Genomic DNA, 19,349 nt, shown 5'->3' on the forward strand with positions numbered 1-19,349 from the left:
TGTAATTGATATTAAAACATGGATATAAAGAACACAGTCATATTGAATGCTAATTCTAAAGTATGTATTCAAGGTGAGGTATTTAAACCAGGGCCTGTTTACATATTGGTACAAAGCTTGTATTAAGGTTTTCACTACTCCAGCATAGTTTTTGCTTGTAAGGACAGGGAGACTTCCTTACACACAGGATTGCTTGTCTTGGCTTTCACTGTGGTTGGTTGGTTTTTTTTTCTAGTGAATATTATTAATGCCCATTTGTGCTGCAGTACTACATATCTTAACTGATTTAAATGGTTCTTATTGTGTACAGTGGTCCCTATCTCATGTAGCCAATTAATTTTCATTGTACTTTAACAACAGACTTGTTTACCAGTCAGCAGGGTTGGCTGGTTTAAACCATGGTTTACCCAAAAAGATTTTTAAGAAAACAGTTTTTTATTTTTTTATTATGCTTTTAGTACAGGCACAGCGCTGTGGCTTATTGAAAAAAAAAAAAAAGCCTATTATACTAAAAAAATAGTATTTTTATTCAAAATGTTTAATGCCAGTCATATGCCTGATGTTAATGCTCAACTCCTCCTGGGCGGGATGTATTCACATACATCGCCGCCCATCACAGCGATGTTGATCGCATATGTACTAACATATGTGATCAACATCGCAATGCGGTGACGGAGGCCCCCCGCGATACCTGTGAGGTGGTGTGCGGGGGGGTCTCCGTCACCTCCATGGTCTCTCCCTCTCCTCAGCTACGGGGAACAAGGCAGCAGGCTGTACCCTGTGCCGCCTCCTCCCACTGCACCCGGAAGGACCTCTGGCTGCGTTGATAGGGGGAGGAGGAGATCACCTTCCGGGACCAGGGCTGCCTGGAGGAAGGTGTGCCGGGGGGGGATGGGGGGAGGCATCTGCGGTGGAGGCTTCTATAGGGTATCGCCATCCAGAGATGGTGATACCCTGGGCGGCGAAATACCGGCGGTGGGGTCTTAGTACATATGAAAATGCGGTAAAAACCCCGAAAACAGGGATTTCACCGCATTTTTCCCTTAGTACATCCCGCACCCTGTGTGTGTGTGTGTGTGTGTGTGTGTGTGTGTGTGTGTGTGTGTGTGTGTGTTTCTCTGCAAAGTGCTTTTGCATTTTCCCTAATGCTTAATAATAACTTGTTCTTATTTTCAATTTCATCTATCTATGAGTGTACTTTGTATGTATTCATTTGTTTAGTCTATCTACATATATTCAGATGTAATAGGAATAATAAGCTGTAAAAAAATAGTTTTATTGAAATAATATGTAAAATAAATCAAAGCCTAATAACCTTAATGCTAGAAAGCATTAAGACACGGTTGATCAAGGTTTCTTATACATGATTACATTTTGCAAAAAAAAAAATTCTTAGACCAAAAAAAGTTTTTTGTTTTTTTTTTAACTGGGTTTTTTCCCCAACCTTGCCAGTCACTATGCAAATTACATACTGCCCCCTGTGAATGCTGACTTTACACATCCCAAGTTTTATATATTTTTTCCTTTACTCTTCTACAGGCGTTTAAATACTTTAAATAAGTGTGCGGTGATGAAGCTGGAAATCAGTCCAAATAGGAAAAAGGTATGTGTCCCAAAAAGGTGAAGACCACTTAAAGCTGTTTCAGGCACTTTTCTTCAAGAATGTCTAACTGGATAATTAGATGTTCCCTTTCCAAGTGATAATCCATTTTAGATTGAAATGTAAAGTAAATGATTTGCTACATTTTAAGGTGCTCTCTTATTTTAAAAGAATGTTAATGACCCGTCTGTGGACAATGCCCCTTAATCTATAATACAGGTAGTGGAGGGCAGTTATGGTCCGTGTGTGCGCAAACACACCCAGAACATAATATTGATAATTAATTATTATTATTTGATTATTATTAAAAATGTAATTTGCGTAGTAGTAATTCCAGGCAACATAGATGCAATGCAAGAAGTGAATTTATCTGGTTTCCCTAGATGCAGTACAGCAATGTGACACTTTTTCTAAGGCTGTTCCAATTTTCCTGTAGATTTTAGCCCCCAATGCTCTTTTAGAGCTATTCCTGGCTTTACAGATTGATTCCTGGTAAATGTTTTCTATGCCTGTATTACTGTATCTGGCATTTATAAAGACATGTGATGCTTATGACAGGAGCAAGCCTCTAGCCCCTTTGTTTTGTTAAGGGGGGTACTCACGGAGCGATCGCTGCTTAAAATCTAAGCAATCTGACTAGATTGCTTAGATTTTAAGCACGATCGCTCCGTGTGTAGCCCCCTCAGCGATAGCGATGCGCAGCCCCGCGCATCGCTGTCGCTGCTGCTAGATTGGCCTGCATGCAGGCCAATCTAGCGGGTCGCTCACTTCACCCGCTGGGTGAAGTGAGCGTCCCCCCCGTCTCCCCCCGCACGCTCAGCACAGATCGCGCTGTGCTGAGCGCCGGGAGAGATGTGTGCTGAGCGGTTCGCTCAGCACACATCTCTCTGCCATCGGCCAGTGAGTACTGGCCTTTAGTCTGAGAGCACTGTTTACATGTTTTTAATACTACCCTATTTATCAACTGTGCTGACTGATCCAGTCTGGTCAATATTACTCCACTGGGCAGTTGAAATGACTGCAGCAAAGAAATTAACAGATTAAAGACTCTCAGAAAGGACTCTTATCACATACTGCCAGAGATGAAGCAGTTACTACTTTCTCACATATGCTTTCAAATTTAGTTAATACAGTTATATCAAAGTCTTGATGAAACATTTGTTTGTCTTCCCAAGATGTAGCTGTTTAGGAAACTGGCAGCTATATGTATTGGTTAATTGTTGTCTCTACTTTTTGTTGTTCAGAACACAGATGTTCAGACATGCTTATTTACTATAAAGTTGCCTCCAGCACTTTTGTAGTTAATTGTGTTTGTTAGTAAGTTAGGGGGATGGTAGATGTGGCAGTGACTAGTGCATCATTTCACTAATTCACTTAGACTAAGAATGCCTGTTTATGCTCACCATTGTTTCTGTTTAGCGTTTGTTATATCACCTAAGCCAGTGGTTTCCAAAAATGTTTTGAATCACAGTGCCCTAGAGTATCAGAATTTTTTTCATGGCACCCCTAGGCCAAAAATTTCTTATTGAGAAATTTAGAAAGAAATATTACATTAAGTAAATTGTGTTTATATGTCATCCCTAGGCTCAATTGTGTGGTGAGGGACAAGATTTGCTTCTGTTTGACCCCATATTTTATGACTGACAGCTACTAGCACTAGTTTTGCCTATTATATTGACCATATTTAATTTGAATTGGTCCTGGACCACCAATCCAAGGCACCTCTGCAAGTGTCCCGAGGCACCCCAGGGAGCCACGGCACACAGTTTGGGAACCACTGACCTAAGCTGATCATTGTACATGTAAAAGTAATAGTTTTATGCTCCGAAAGACAAAAAAGCAAAGCATAAAACCTTTTTTAAGTGCACCAACATAAGTATAAAAACTGTCTACAGAAAACGATTAAATATTCAAGCCAAGCAATATAAACTTTCTTCATGTATCCATATATTTATCTTACAAGGACTGATTATGGGCATTTAGGGGTTATTTATAAATAAGCATGCTTTTGCAACAAAAAGACTTCATTCTGATTTATCATGACAATAAAAATAAAATCCTCATTGATTTCATTTCGACTTTACACAAAATGGTACACAATGCAAACTCAGGATGTGCAGCCTGGTTTTTTCAGCCACCATCCCACCGTTTTCCAGGTGTAGTATAGATTATCTACACTGGCATTAGGTCAACTGGGTCAAAAGATTTACAGGTAAAAGGTACACAGTGGGTAAGGTTGACATGACAATGATCGAAACAAAAAAGGTTAACACTTTTTTGGTTTTTAGTTGTTTGGGTGTCATTTTGTATGTTTAACCATATTTAAGTACAATTAGTGTAAACCCTCGCGGGGTCGCTTTGCTCACCACATTTTGGCCAAGGTAACCCACTCCACTACCACTGCACTCTCCACAGGCTACTATTCTAAAATGTAGTCCACATGGATAGTAAGTCCAGCAAAAGTTGGAAAAACATGAAAAGCCCCCAAGAACTTGTCAACCTTTTGTACCTGTCACCCTATGGGAACCCCAGTTCTCCCACCTCCTCTTTAAAATTCTATAGCTACATCACTGATCTCTAAAAGTGGCTGTTTCATACATACAGTATAATAATTACCAATATATTATCGCAATATTAGTGTGTTGTTGCAATTGCAGCTTTATATAGTGAGCAGTGTTTTAATAATAATAATTGTTTTTATATTTATGTATTATGCATTATAATTATTAAATCCAATAGTATTTAAATAGCAGCGCTTTCTTTTCTTCACTTGTGGAGAGTTTTGTTTCTAGTTCTACATTAAGTGGGAAGAGTATACCCACTAAAGAAGCAGCAGGTATTTAAATTATCAGCTGGCGCTGGGTCATTTATAATTATCATTTTAATAATAAAATGTGTCCGCTTGTATTATTTAGTCACCTTTTGTGTATATACAAATATCAGGGCTATCAGTTGCTTGTAAAGGTGCATTTAGCACGATTTGTTAGCAATAACTAAATATCATTTTAACCATATAGCCTTGAAGACAATCCTATTATTGTTCTGTCGCTAAAGCAAAGTATTTGGATTTTTTTCTTTGAGATTATAGACACTAATCCAATGAGATTCATGTTTTTCTAATAATTCATTATGCAGAGTGAAGATTCAGATGAAGACGAACCTTGTGCAATCAGTGGCAAATGGACATTCCAGAGGGACAGTAAGAGATGGTCAAGATTGGAAGAATTTGATGTGTTTCAAGGACTTAAGCCAGTGCTGTGCGACTCTCGCCAGCTGGCAAGTGCTGTGAGCCAAGACAGCATCCTTACAGACCTGAGCGAGCACCAAGAAGTTTCCTCTGTCCACAGTACCAGCAGCGACAGTCAAAGGGCACATGTTCCCAGTGAGGCGGGCACTACAAGGACAAACTCTGTCATCAGCGTTTGTTCATCTGGAAACCCTTTTGCCAATGATGACTCATTTGGTAGCCTTCCATCACCCAAAGAACTTTCCAATTTTAATTTCAATATCAAGTCAACTGAGAAGAGCTCTAGATCTAGGACAAAGAGCCTTCTAAAAAGAATGGAAAGTCTAAAGATCAAAACATCTCATAGCAGAAAGAAGTCACAGTCTAAAACAGGCTTGACCATAAGTGAACCTATATTACAAGAGGGAGTTGATGATGAAAAGCTAAAGCATCTTAACTGTGTGGAAATCTCTTCTCTCAATGGGAATCATATATATGCCCCCAAAGTGCGCAAGAGGAGCATATCTAACTCCACACAAACCAGCAGTAGCAGTAGTCAGTCTGAGACAAGTAGTGCAGTTAGTACTCCGAGTCCAATCACAAGAACACGGAGCCTAAGTGCTTGCCACAAAAGAGTTGGAATGTACCTAGAAGGTTTTGATCCCTTTAACCAGTCTACCTTCAGTGATGTTCTTGAACAGAACTTTAAGAACCAGAGAGACATTGGTGAGGATGTTGTGTTCTTTATACCGGAGGATCACAAACCTGGGACCTTTCCTAAAGCACTTTCAAATGGAAATTTGTCTCCAATGGACAGTAGGTCTCCTGTGAGCTGGAGAAATGGGAGTTTTCTTGGACACGAGCATCTCAACTTCACCAGGGAAAATAGCGTTAACAGCTCCAAAAGTTCATTCAGCAGCAGAAGGCGCAATTCTTGCTGTTCTGAAGGAAGCCGGCTGAGTATATATGACAATGTTCCAGGCACCCTTTTGTACTCCAGTAATGGGGACCTGGCTGATCTGGAACATGAGGACATTTTCCCGGAACTGGATGACATCCTGTACCATGTGAAGGGCATGCAGAGAATAGTGAACCAGTGGACAGAGAAATTTTACGATGAGGGCGATTCAGATTCAGCTTTGGACTCTGTGTCGCCTTGTCCCTCCTCTCCCAAGCAGATACACTTGGATATTGATAATGACTGCAGTGCTCTGAGCGATTTGGACAGCACAGGGAATTCGCTGAATGAGTGTGAGGAGACAACTGTAATCCAAGGGAGGAGAGACTCTGGAGTAGGGGCATCTTTGACCAGAACCAATAGGTTTGTGATGTTTAGTTTTACTGTGTTATTATCTTAATACCTTTTAGTGTCTTTAGTGTTATCTTGGAAAGCAATAAGTGGCTAATGTATATTGGGTCAACCACCACTGGGATCCTTGTCTGATCCCGTATATTATAGCATATATGGCTTTACTGCATTTAGCCTGCTAACAGAAATCTTTGGAGGTGGTTTTGCTATTGTTAGAACATTGTTCACACACAGCTGAGACTGCATACTGTTAGCTATTGTTTAATTTACAATGAAACTTAAGTATTTTTCTTTTCTTACTCAGAGTTAATCTAGGTTGAATTTTTATATTAAAGGAAAGCTGTCACTAAGATTCAAACGGCTGTTTCCTATAGCGCTTATTGTAGCTTACGCAGATATTATTGGTAAGGTTTCCAGATGTCTGAAATGATATTTAAAATTGGATTTCTTATGCAAACAAAACAACATTGCTATGCACATGTGACTTCCTGCTTGCAGAACAGGAAGTTATATTGTAAAGCTACTAAGGAACCCAGCAGGATGATGGCTGATAAAATTAGTTATAAGTTATTTTACTGATTACATACATTTTGAAACGCCTAACATTTCACAGTTTGGGAACATATACAGATGTGTATTTTAATGTTTCGAAATAGACTTAGATCAACTTAGTTTTAGTGCACTTTTCATTAAGTGTTGAGTCACTGGATTTACTCACGGTATATGAAGGTCTTGGGGAGGAGGGGGTCAGTTGTTTGATGATTACTTAGTGATCAGTCATTACAATAGCAATCACAAGTCACGCCTTCAGAAGGTCTGATTCATAAAAGTATGCCGGGGCTTGTCAGCTCAATCAAGACAAAGGAATGTCTGAAAGATTTAAACATCACTCAGGATCTAATCATCTTTTTATACCATGTAGGCACAGATTCAGATGGCACAGCTTCCAAAGTTCACATCGCCCCAGTTTGCGGTCTGCCTCACTGCAAATCAACTGCCAGTCAGTGACTCAGATTAACTTACTTCAGAAATACTCACTCTTAAAGTTAACTGCTCTCTTGGAGAGGTACACCCCATCCAACAAGCACGGATTCAGCTGGTGAGTATATGACATGCTGGTAATATTAGCAATATAACAATGCAGAAAGTCAGTGGGGTTTAGAACACGGTAGAGGACACTTCCCTCCCCCCCCCCCCCCCCCCCAAAAAAAAAAAAAAAATAATGCAGTAGAGCTAAAATTTCCACTGAAATCGTGAACAAATTCCGTTCCATAAACGTCGTGTGGAGCTTGGGATGTAGGGCAATTTCACTGTCTGTCCTGGCATAAGACCCTAAGCAGTCGTTGTATCTGTAATGTAAGACATAAGGGCCGCGCACAAAGGGAGATGTGTGCTGAGCCATCTAACACAGTCCACTCAGGCCACATCTCTCCCCCCGCTCAGCACAGCGCGATGTGTACTGAGCGAGGGGCTCATTTCACCCAACGGTGAAATAAGCGATGTGCTAGATTGAGCCTGCATGCAAGCCAATGTAGCACCAGCGTTAGCGCAGGGCCACGCATCGCTATCGCTTTGGGGCATACACACGGAGAGATCCGTGCTTAAGTTCTAAGCAATGTAGTCAGATTACTTAGAATTTAAGCACGGATCTCTCCGTGGGTGTGGATCATTAGATCGACAGTGTCTAGGTCGACAGTCAGAAGGTCGACATGTTCTAGGTCAAAAGGTCGACATGAGTTTTTTTATGTTTTTTTGGTGTCGTTTTCTTTGTAGAGTGACCGGGAACCCCAGTTAGTGCACCGTGTCCCCTCACATGGCTCGCTTCGCTTGCCATGCTTCGGGCAAGGTGCCTCGCTTCGCTCGGCACAGATTACCGTTCCAGTCATAGTCCACGCGGATCGTTAAGTATGAAAAAGTAAAAAAAGGACATTTTTTTCAAAAAACTCATGTTGACCTTTTGACCTGTCGACCTAGAACATGTCGACCTGACCCTGTCGACCTTCTGACCCTGTCGACCTAGTGACTGTCAACCTATAGTGGTCGACCTAAACATTGTCGACCTTCAGACCGGATCCCCTCTCCGTGTGTACCCCCCTACATACATACCATCACAAACACACATAATTGTTACAGATCCTTTTCAGTGCCAGATATCCTTGGAATTGCTCCAGGGTCTGCTAGTAGCATAGATGAAATATGTAACAATATCCCTTTTTCCTCTTTGCCGCAAAAATGTGTTACCCATGACATCAAAGTGTTTTTCTTATTCAAAGATCTATTATCTGCATTCCCAGAAATGCAGGAATTGCTGGGACATCTAGAAATGTCTTACAGTATTTGCACATAGTTCATGCGTGTTTCGAATTCTCAACATGAGTCATGTTTTGAGTTGGTTTTTACATTTACAAAGAAAGTCTTATTCTTTGCATACATTCGCTTATTAGCCCAAATGGCAACATTCTAAGAGAGTCCTCTGCAGCGACCATTGTGTGAATGGTAATTTGTATGTAAGTAGGGGTGGGATGAGTGCTCAAGTGCAAGATGTATTTTATATTGTTGCAAACATAAAAGGACATTATAGAGCATTGTTTTCACGGTGACTCTCTTTCTTAACCCTTTTAGAATTGGCCATGTTTCTTTCAATTCACTCATTTGCAGGGCTGATGTTTCTGGCTGACAGCCCCTAATTCTTTACACCAGATCCCTGCTGCTATGCGTGATGCTGGGTGGCAGACCCTACTTGGAGTCTTTGTTAATAGAATAAAACCTTCTTTGTTAACAAGGCTATTTTCTGTTGATTAGCAGAAGAGTGAAGAAGTGACATTATTAGGGGGCTTTCACTGCAGGATTTATTGACTTTCTTTCTGGCTTCTGCTTTGCTTTCATTATTCCGCTGTGTAGATGTGCTAACAGTATAACTTGTCCAGGCTATGCTTCTAGCCCCAAATCCTACAGTAGACGTGTCTGAAATAAATGTTATACACATCCAGAGATTTGTTTCTTGATACTATGTTTCCGTCAATATTTGATTGGTTATCTTTCGTATTACTTGTAATTAGTCTTTTTAGGTTTACTCAGTGCTGTAATTAAGAGTATGACCACCCAAGCGCTGATTCTGTGTTCCGTGGACACTGGGATTCATAAGAAAAAAGAGCTGAACATATCAATGCATATTTTGTAAAAACACTTTATTCATTCTTGGTAAAAACAAATGTCTTTAAGTCCTATGACCTACATGAGATTTACATTCTTGTTTTGTGTGTGTTTATATGTAGGGCTGTGCCAAAGTTTATGAAGCGGGTTAAGGTTCCAGACTACAGAGACAAGAATGTGTTTGGAGTCCCGTTAACGATTAATGTGCAGAGATCCGGTCAGCCGCTGCCGCCGAGCATACAGCAAGCCATGCGGTACCTACGCAGTCAGTGCTTGGACCAGGTTGGTCTTGGTTGAAATATGCTGTGATGTTGTTTGGTACTCTTATGTTTCTAGTGACGATTATGCCCCTTTGTTTTGAAGGTGGGACTGTTCAGAAAATCAGGGGTCAAGTCTAGAATTCTAGCATTACGGGAACTAAGTGAGAACAATGCAGACTGCTTGATTTACGAGGGACAATCTGCTTATGATCTAGCTGACATGCTAAAGCAGTATTTCAGGGATCTGCCAGAGCCCCTACTTACCAGCAAGCTCTCCGAAACGTTCCTGCAGATCTATCAATGTAAGTGGTCATTATAATTGCTGATAGTGTTTCTGTTATTATTGTTTATTTTAAAGGGGACAGCTCCTTATACTTTGCTGAAAGTGTTTTTGAGACTGTAAGCTATCACGAGAAGTGTCCTCGCTACCCCTTATCTCACGCTGCAACTACTTTGTCAGACCAAAGGAGATGCAGATGTGAGATTGGTTGGTGATTTTTGTTGGGCATGATTTGTAACTCTGCCTGTTGCAGTGCCTTAGAGTATTGTGGTACCTTACTCCTAAATGATGATTATGAAGAGGACATACCCTATGAGTTTAAAATAGAAATGTGCCCATGAAATGCCGTAACAGGGCTTTATTGTGCCTTGTCTGGTCACGCCTCCTGAGCGCATTATGGGGTCTATTCATGAAGCAGTGAAAAGTGTGGAGAAGTTGCCCATGGCAACCAATCAGCATTGAAGTAACATTTATAATTTGCATACTATACAATTGTAGGGAGCAGCTGATGGGTTGCCATGGGCAACTTCTCCACACTTTTCACTCCTTCATGAATAGACCCCTATGTCATGCGGAAGGGGTGGGGCCACCAGCACTGAGGATGCTTCTGGGAGTTAGAAGAGCTGCAGTGGACAAATCGGGAGTATCCATTCCGGGCACCCTGCTAGCCGCCACATGCAGGGGACGTGGGTGAGGGCTCTGTGGGGCAGCACAGTTCACACACTCCTACTTACAGCCCTGTGTCCAACTGTTCTCTTTGCACAGTGCTCTTAAAATATGCAGTAGGATCAGACTTTTATCTGCTTTGGTGGAAAATTTTCATCAGTAATTGGCATCTTTAAGTTTTCATGATGCTACTATTTTTTATGTTTCTTTTATTTTTGTGAATCTTATTATGAAGAATATTATAAATGAGTCTTCCTCAAAAATAAATGAATAATTAGAATGATCGCAGTACATTTCCAAAGAAGCCAGCATATTCACTCTTTCCTGGCGTGGATGGTGGAATTCTTGCCAGTAAGACAGCCAACTGCAACTGCCAGGAACATGCACACAAACCGTGAGCTCCGGAAAAGTAGAACGATCGTAACTAAGCTTCTGCTCCGACATGGTAGAGCGCGTAACTAGTCGTGACATTTCAGAAATACGTTCCTTTTTCCCATCTTTTTTATTATTATTATTATTATTATTATTATGGTTTGTAAATACTATTTCAGTATTTTGCAGACATTGAGGTCATATATGAGGTACACTTGCAAAACTAAAAACATTTTACAGTATTTTTCATCGGTGTATCTGGATGTTCCTACCAGAATGCTTACAGGTGTACATGTATTCTGTAATGTCAAGAGATGTCTCCATAAACTGGAAGTGTCTGTGTGGAGAAGCTGTAAAATCTTAAGCAGCGCACTGTCCAAAAGATGTAAATGTCCTATAAGTCGCCCTTTAATAACCTTAGTACTACACCTTTGAAAACATACGTTACTTTGCCACAGTGCAACAAGATCAGTCCTCTAAGCTGGTGCACAATTCTTGTGCATTTGTGCAAATTGAGCCGCACGGCAGCACTGAGGCAGATTTTGCAGTGCTTCACATATGACCTATATTTGTGTTTGTATAAGCTGGTTATACTCATGAAGTGGAAAGAAAGGAGTGAATGGGCACGGTTACAAGTTTCCTTAAGAAATTTCATGAAATGCTCAATTTGTAACCATAGAGCTGTTTGCTGTCTGTTTTTAGAAACCTGTTTTTTTTTCTGAAGTGTTTCATGTATTCCAAGATTCTGCCCAGGAAAACCCAGTCTTACTGGCTATGGTTTAGATGTCTTAAGCCTTTGAGAATGATGAAGCGGCGAGAGATAAAGTATCAGCCAATCAGCTGCTGTCATTTTTCAAACACCGCCTGTAACATGGCAATTAGGAACTGATTGACTGATACTTTCTCTCTTTACTTTAGAACTCTCCAAGGGGGTTGGGTACGTGAACGACCCCAGCATTCTGGCGCTAAGAATCCTGACACCTTAATCCTCCCTGGCATACTTACATTTGGGTGTTGACTGTCCAAATTCCGGCATCTGTTTTCTGGCGGGTGTCGGAATTGCAGCGCCGGTCTTCTGACCGCCAGCATTCTATATGTTGGGATGCCAACCACATACCCTCCAAGTCTTAGTACATCTCCCTCTTTGTAACTAGTAGTATACACTTTGGAGCAACGTTGCAGCGTATGATGAGATGTGTGCTTGGGGCAGTTGTTCATATTGATGTTATTGCTCTCTAAACAGTGTTTAAGCATTTACTCTAAATATGATCTACCATTGATTTAGAAGTTTTTGTAAATAGTAACAATCGGAACATCGTCAAAGTGAGGGGGGGGGGGGCTGTTTCTAAAGTATGCATTGAAACGGATTAGCACAAGTGATGCTTCTTGACAAAATAAGTAAAGGGACAACCCAGAAAATCTGCATGAAAGGGGACTGCTATGTGCTTGCTTGTGTGCATCATATTTCCAACGCCTGAACAGGCCACATTAAAGCTAGTACTGAACAGCCGGATGTTGTTCGATTTTTGCTGAACTAGGAGTGCGGACATACTGCGTGACATTCCTGTTACTGAACTCTTGAGTCAAAATATAAGTAGACAGAAGTTTAAATTGATTTTTAATGCTATCCACAGATGTTCCAAAAGACCAGCGCCTCCAGGCAATCAAGGCTGCCATTATGCTTCTGCCTGATGAGAACAGAGAGGTCCTGCAGACTCTGTTATATTTCCTGAATGATGTCGCTGCGGCTGTGGACGAAAACCAGATGACACCCACAAACCTGGCTGTGTGTTTAGCACCTTCTCTATTCCACCTCAATACCTTAAAGAGAGAGAACTCCTCGCCCAGGTACTGGGTCACGTTCTGTTCAGAACGAAAAGCCAAATACATTTTTGTTGTTCTTAAACCATTCCATAGGCATGACTGCAGTGATTAAACATACCCTCTGTATATACATTATTTATAGGGTGATGCAGAGAAAGCAGAGCTTGGGGAAGCCTGATCAGAAGGATTTGAATGAAAACCTTGCAGCCACCCAAGGCTTATCACATATGATTGCCGAATGCAAGAAACTCTTCCAGGTATCAGCTGTCACTTTATAGTCCATGTAGCTGTAAAATAACTGTCCCCTGTTCTCTGAATACTAACCCTATATAAAGGTACTGTAATACTGTTATAAATCTGTCTTCCCATGCTGGTTACATAATAATTTAAAACCCCCAGGATTAACAGAATTGATGCATTCTTCTGTAATAGTGCAGATATATTATACTGGCAGTTACCCTGGCCTGTATGCTAAAAATAACAGCGTGTAAGCGATTTATAAAGTTAGTGCCCAATCTTTTCCTAAATACACTAAATCCATTACAACTCCGTTATTGTTAGATAGCTTAACAGATTTGGTTTTGTTTAATTTCCTCCTTTCTGGCCCAGATTCCTGAAGAAATGAGCAAGTGCCGTAACTCCTACATGGAGCAAGAACTGAGACCAGCATGCTTAGAGGAACTGGTCAATGGGAACGCTGAAGGCCTGTGTGACTATCGGGCTTTCCTTCAAGAAGGCATTGACAACCTGCTCAAAGACGCCAAGGACAAGTTTAAGGGCTGGGTCAGCTGTTCCACATCAGAGCCAGCTGACCTCGCATACAAAAAAGTAAGTGTTAGGGTTTTTTTTTGTGTTTTGTTGTTTTATGAGTTAACCAGTTCTTCACCAGGTGCAGCGCCCCCACACTTATCCATCGCCACAGCTTTATTTTACATTGTGGTGTCTGTTCTAAGGGAAAATCTTTTTTCTAAATTCCAACAGAAGTCCATTTTAACCTATTTTTTTTTTTTTTACTGTGACCAGTTGGGCTTTCTTTATGTAGCATAGAGAAATAAATGATTGATCACCAAGTATTCTAGCAACTTCCCTGCTCTGAATGTGTAAGTGTGCAGGAAAGTGTGTTCCATGTGAGAGACAGGGCAGTTCCGGAATTGGCCACCGCTTATCTCTGTTGATGAGTTGCTGATATAGGCCCACTGTGGGCGGTTATAAACCAATGACAAATTCAGTCATGGGCTGTTTGTTTTTCCATTGCCTGTCCTTCTGACAGCTGAAGTGCATTTTATTTGCTAGGTATATGTCTGTTCTAATTGTTCAGATTTTTTTTTTTGTAATGTTCATACCATTTTTTGCGTTGTCTTGTAATACGTAGATGTGAGTGGAATTGTATTAGTTGTGTGGTGATTTTCACACTTCTGTCAAATGTTCGTTTCTGGAGAAAAATGTGCGGGTTCCTGAAATGGAAGACCTAAATCCTCACCACTGTATGTTTTACGTCACAGATTCCGGAAGGCCCACCTCTTCGTCTGTGGAAAAGCACTATAGAAATCCCGGCTCAGCCAGAAAATGTTCTTCAGCGTCTGCTGAAAGAGCAACATCTCTGGGACGAGGACCTGCTGGACTCCAAAGTTATTGAGACTTTAGATGAGCAGACTGATATTTATCAATATGTCCAAAATAACATGGCTCCACACCCACCTAGAGACTTTGTGGTTTTACGGTGAGTGTAAATAAAATGAGAAGCTGCATCTGCCATTTAAGGCAAAGCCTGTCATTTATTTAGTATGGAGGATTTACAGTCACCAGTACAATAACCCAGGCTGAAAGGCTTCTATATGACAAGTCTGTGAGAACATTGCATGAGGACAAGTAGATTTCTGTTATGTTTTCTTTTATTTGTTGCTTCTTTTGTTTCTCTCCGATCACAATTATTTAATGAAATCCATGGAGCAGCAGCGTTGACCATGAGATTGCGGTATGCACAGTTTCTAATTTAGAGCCTTATTCAGCGTGGGTTGCCAAATCGCAAATTAGCTGATTATCATCCGACTGCACATGCGCTGCGTCTGCTTCACATGTGTGCTAAAGCCGCAATGTGATTGCAGGTCTAGCAAAATGCGATCGCCAGGAAGTGGCTGTTAGTGGGAGTAAACATGGCGTTTGTGGGGAGTGGTTGGGAAAACGCAGGCATAGCCGACAACAGATGGACGCCACGACGGCCATGTTTGGGGCATGTATCTGTTGTCAGCTACGATTCCTGCAATTGAAAACATGACACCCGGTGCGAGTGCATTCTAATTATTCTGAGTAGCCCTGGGTCATCCGCAATTGTCGATGCTGCTTAATTTCTGAGCATGCATCGCAGTTACGCGACTGTATATTAAATTTTGCGATTGCATTGGTGGGCGTCTTTTTCCTTTCTGTTTAGGATTCATATTTTTTTTGCTGCAAAGGAACCGGGAAGGTAGTAGCAGATTAAACATAACAATTCACTGTTAGAATAATCTGCTACTTTATACTAATGCCATTCAGACAAAATATACTAATCCTAAAAACAGTACTTTGTATAATATTAGCAAATTGTAAGATGCAAAGTTTACGGAAATGTATGTAATCTGGGCAAAAGGACAAAAGTCACAAGTACCCTTTACTACCTGGAGTACATAATTTTCCTGAATGTTGCATACTAATTCGCTAGTAGTGTATTAAGGGCCTGATTTTGAGTTGGGAATAAAGCAAGTAACTGTACACCTGGGTGAACCGTGTTGCACTGCAGGAAGGGCAGATGTAAAATGTGCACAGAGATTTAGATATTGGAGAAGTGTGTCCAAACTGAAAACTAAATTGCATTGTAGGTGTCCAGCATTTGTGGCTACATGCAGAAGCAGCTAGTATTTACCCTGCTTGCTTAAAAAAAATATGCATTTGCACCCCTTACATTGCAACAAGGTTTGTCCAGGTTCAGTTACTTTATTTCCAAATCAGAATCTGTCTTCAAGTCGCTAGTAGTGTACCAAGCAAGTACTTTAGACTAGTGTAGCACATTAAGGTTACAAAACACAAAAGCACGATGTAATCTGCAATTCATACCCTGAAGATACATATCAGTGTAACTTTACATGACACAGCTCACCTCACTTGGATATGTGCTACACGTGCTTGTTGTAAAACATACCCATTTTTTTAATCCTTCCAGATCGTGGAGAAGCAATTTAGCCAAAGGAGCCTGTGTGCTGCAACATACATCTGTGGAACACAACCAGGCGCCTTTACTTGGTGTCCGAGTCAACGTACTTCTATCCAAATACCTCATAGAGCCTTGTGCAACAGGAAAATCCAAGCTCACTTACCTGTGCAGAGCGGATATGAGGTAAGGATAGCTGCTCTATTTATGATTGGCTATATGTGACAGCGGTTTAGGGGGATATTCAATTAGTGCCTAAGTTTCCGACGGTTGGAAAATCGTCACTAATTCGACCTTTGTGTATTCAGTAGCAGGGTTTTGCCCGTTTTTGTATCCATTTTCATCCATGCCTTTTTGTTTTTTGTCAAACCAGCATGGGCGAAAACGGACCTAAAAACGGGCGAAACTGCCTGCAAATTCAACAGAACGCGTGTATCGACAGCAAATTGCCGATCCACATGGTTTTCTCCCATGCCGGATTTTCTGACCAGTCAAAACAACGGCACGGGCATTGAATAGGTTGAATGTAAATTCGGCCTAAAAACGGGTGAAAGGGTCAGTTTTTTTCAACTGGTCTAAAAAACAGCATTAATTGAATATCCCCCGTAGACGTAAAAGGGATAAGTCAACACAAACTTCCTACACAGTTACTACAGGCTTGGGTTACTTCCTGCAGTCACTGTAGAAAACGTATATGATATAAACGGAGTTGAAAATAAATCTACCCAACAATACAGGTGGTGGAATTTCTTCTGTGACTACCCATAACTTGTTTCAACTTTGTTTTCTCGAACTAAAATAATACACATATGATATGAATTGTCACTGTGTTGTAGGCTCCACTGCTTATAAGAGAACTCATTACTTGCCTGCAACAAAAATGATTCCTATATATCTACAAGGTTTAGTCACATAATATTGAACAGTTACAGCTTCACATAAGGCATTCACAGATTTGAAGGCAATTGACTGTGAGGAAAACAATACTTGAAAACATTTTTTTGATTCTTCCTTGAAATAAATACTAGCATATCCATATACATAAATGGCAATTCTATAGCAGGTACAATAAGATACCCTAAGGCTAGCACTCATTCTCTCTGCATGAGTGGACTTGCACTGATTGTCAGGAAGGTCATCTTAATATACATCAGGCCACTAGTAGCCCTCACCAGAAACTTCCTGACTGGCAGATTGTATCTCAAACTTCTGCTGCTCAGGGCACAAACAGAACTTAGTTCATGGCAAGTAATATTCATGTTTAGAGTTGCAACGTTTATTCTTTAGCCATTGCAGTACATTATTGCATATGCACATTAAAGATTGATGACTGAATTTCAACTTTTGTGTTCCAGAGGCCACATGCCGGAATGGTACAATAAAGTGTTCGGACAATTGTGTGCAGCAGAAGTTGTCAGGATCCGAGACTCCTTTATCAGCCCACAACCAGAAAGCAATCATGGAAAGTCACGGTGACAAACTCAGGAGAACTCCCCCAGAACGTGAAATTCATGCTTGAGATGAGGTGTAACAAAATGGGGATCTCTGAAGTTGGACCTTTTGCAAGTTGCCTGGGACTAGTTTTAGCCAAGATATGAAGCTGCTTTTTTGTCCGTATGGTGCTTAATGCCCTGGACTGGAAATAATTGTCCTATAAACTCTCAACGTATATCATCATATATGTTTTTTTACATATAAATTGACTTTGCTTCTGGGAAGTAAAATTACTTTATTGGAAGTATGTATCGTGCAAAGTTACGAAAGCGCCACATTCCTATATGCTGTTTTTTGTTTTTATTTTTATATTATCATATTCAATTTTGAGCATACTGAGGGACTGGTGTATCCACTGGAATAATTGGTACATATATATATACACATTATTATTATTTTTTTTGCAGAAGATAAGATTTGCACAGTGAAAATGTGTGAATGAGTATCGTCCTTGTGAACTTAAACCAGTCATCTAGTGTCTGGTACACAGATAGGGAAATTGTAGTTGGTTTTAAACTCGGGTTTAGTTCATAAAAAGTTTTGCAAGTGGCCAGAATATTAATGTAGTCCACCACAGATTTGTTTACCTGTTGGTGTAGAGAAAATCTCTGTTGCTGAGCTCAAAGTAGATCCAACAGCAAAAATATTACGCGTTTCACACCTGATTGCCAAACACTCTTCCCACCACACAACAAATACAAGGAAGGACTGATATTTCAACACTTTACATCTCACAAAAATACTGAAACATATGTGCTGTTATTTTAATATATTGTAGGATTCTATTAATCACAGTCAGACTAGTTGCCTCTAAAGGCAACAGGTAATTTAAATCATTATTTTAAGTTCTTTTACTGTACATTTTTATGGTTGCTATTTAGCAGCTGGATGCTGCTTGTGTATGTTAGCGACCGTATTCCCTGGTTAGTTTAGAGCTAACGTCCAACGACAGTCGTGTGCTACAAAGACCGGTAGGTAGACTTCAGTATGGTAGGTGCCAGAGGTGATGTCACTGCCATGTATTGAGTAGAGCTTCTGGCACCCAAAGAGTTTAGGACCTGTCCTACAATTTACAATACAGAGAAGGAATGTGGGAAGTTATTTAAGGTAAATTAATTGTATGGAGACTGAAAGGAGAACTTTTATGAATGGAAGTTGTTGAAAGATTTTTTGTTACCATTGTCAGTATTATTTTAAATGCTTTTCAATGAAGAAATTGTATTATGTGATAGTCAAAATAAGTGTTTTTCAGTATCAGTGTTTCTGAATATATCCTAAAATTCCTAAACTTTGTATATTCATTGTAATCTTTGATTGTAAAAATACATTGCTGTAAATACCACTTAAATGTAATGTCTATTGTCAAAGATACGAAATGCATGGCAAAGGTAATTATTTAAAATATATCTATGTATTTATACCTCAGATAATGTCTCTTGTATCTGGATGCATTCCTTCAACTTCAAAAATGCTAAACATGATAAAAATTAAAGTAAGAGCATAGAAAATAGATTTATATCTCGATGTGTATGTCTACAAAATATAGCCAAGTGCACTATTAAATGTATGAAATGAATTGTGCCCTCTTTTACTTACATTATTGATTATTAAATTCTAAAATATGGTCGGTTGCTGTTGCACAGCAATAGGTACTGTAACACTCCAGACTTCCTGCTAAGCCAAATGGAAGACACCACTGAGGCTGGTTGGACATCTGTGGCTGGCATTAAGCTGCACAGTGACTGCAAAAAACTAAAGTTCTGTAATTTTGTTGCTCTTATTCTTGGTTGGTCTGTAGGTCCTTCTCTGCTCTGCTTGTTGGCTGGTTTATAGGTCCTTCTCTGATCTGCTTGTTGGCTGGTATATAGGTCCTTCCCTGCTCTGCTTCTTGGCTGGTATATACTGTAGGTCCTTCTCTGCGCTGCTTCTTGGTCTGTATACAGATCCTTCTCTGCTCTGCTTCTTGGCTGGTATATAGGGG

General features: G+C 40.4%; 1 protein-coding gene across 2 annotated transcripts in view; it reads left to right on the forward strand.

Moving 5' to 3' along the window:
- Window positions 1–18,944, forward strand: part of DLC1 (DLC1 Rho GTPase activating protein) — an 856,713-nt gene extending 837,769 nt beyond the window's left edge. For both annotated transcript variants that reach the window (XM_063920868.1, XM_063920869.1), the window contains 11 exons: window positions 1,540–1,603; window positions 4,736–6,147; window positions 7,058–7,234; window positions 9,411–9,570; window positions 9,652–9,850; window positions 12,501–12,714; window positions 12,833–12,947; window positions 13,300–13,518; window positions 14,193–14,410; window positions 15,887–16,060; window positions 17,230–18,944. In XM_063920868.1, the coding sequence (XP_063776938.1) occupies window positions 1,540–1,603; window positions 4,736–6,147; window positions 7,058–7,234; window positions 9,411–9,570; window positions 9,652–9,850; window positions 12,501–12,714; window positions 12,833–12,947; window positions 13,300–13,518; window positions 14,193–14,410; window positions 15,887–16,060; window positions 17,230–17,350 (3,073 nt within the window). In that variant the 3' untranslated portion in view covers window positions 17,351–18,944. The remainder of the gene's footprint in view (window positions 1–1,539; window positions 1,604–4,735; window positions 6,148–7,057; window positions 7,235–9,410; window positions 9,571–9,651; window positions 9,851–12,500; window positions 12,715–12,832; window positions 12,948–13,299; window positions 13,519–14,192; window positions 14,411–15,886; window positions 16,061–17,229) is intronic.
- The last annotated feature ends 405 nt before the right edge of the window (window positions 18,945–19,349 follow it).

This window comes from Pseudophryne corroboree, chromosome 1 (assembly GCF_028390025.1).
Source record: "Pseudophryne corroboree isolate aPseCor3 chromosome 1, aPseCor3.hap2, whole genome shotgun sequence".
NCBI lineage: Eukaryota > Metazoa > Chordata > Amphibia > Anura > Myobatrachidae > Pseudophryne > Pseudophryne corroboree.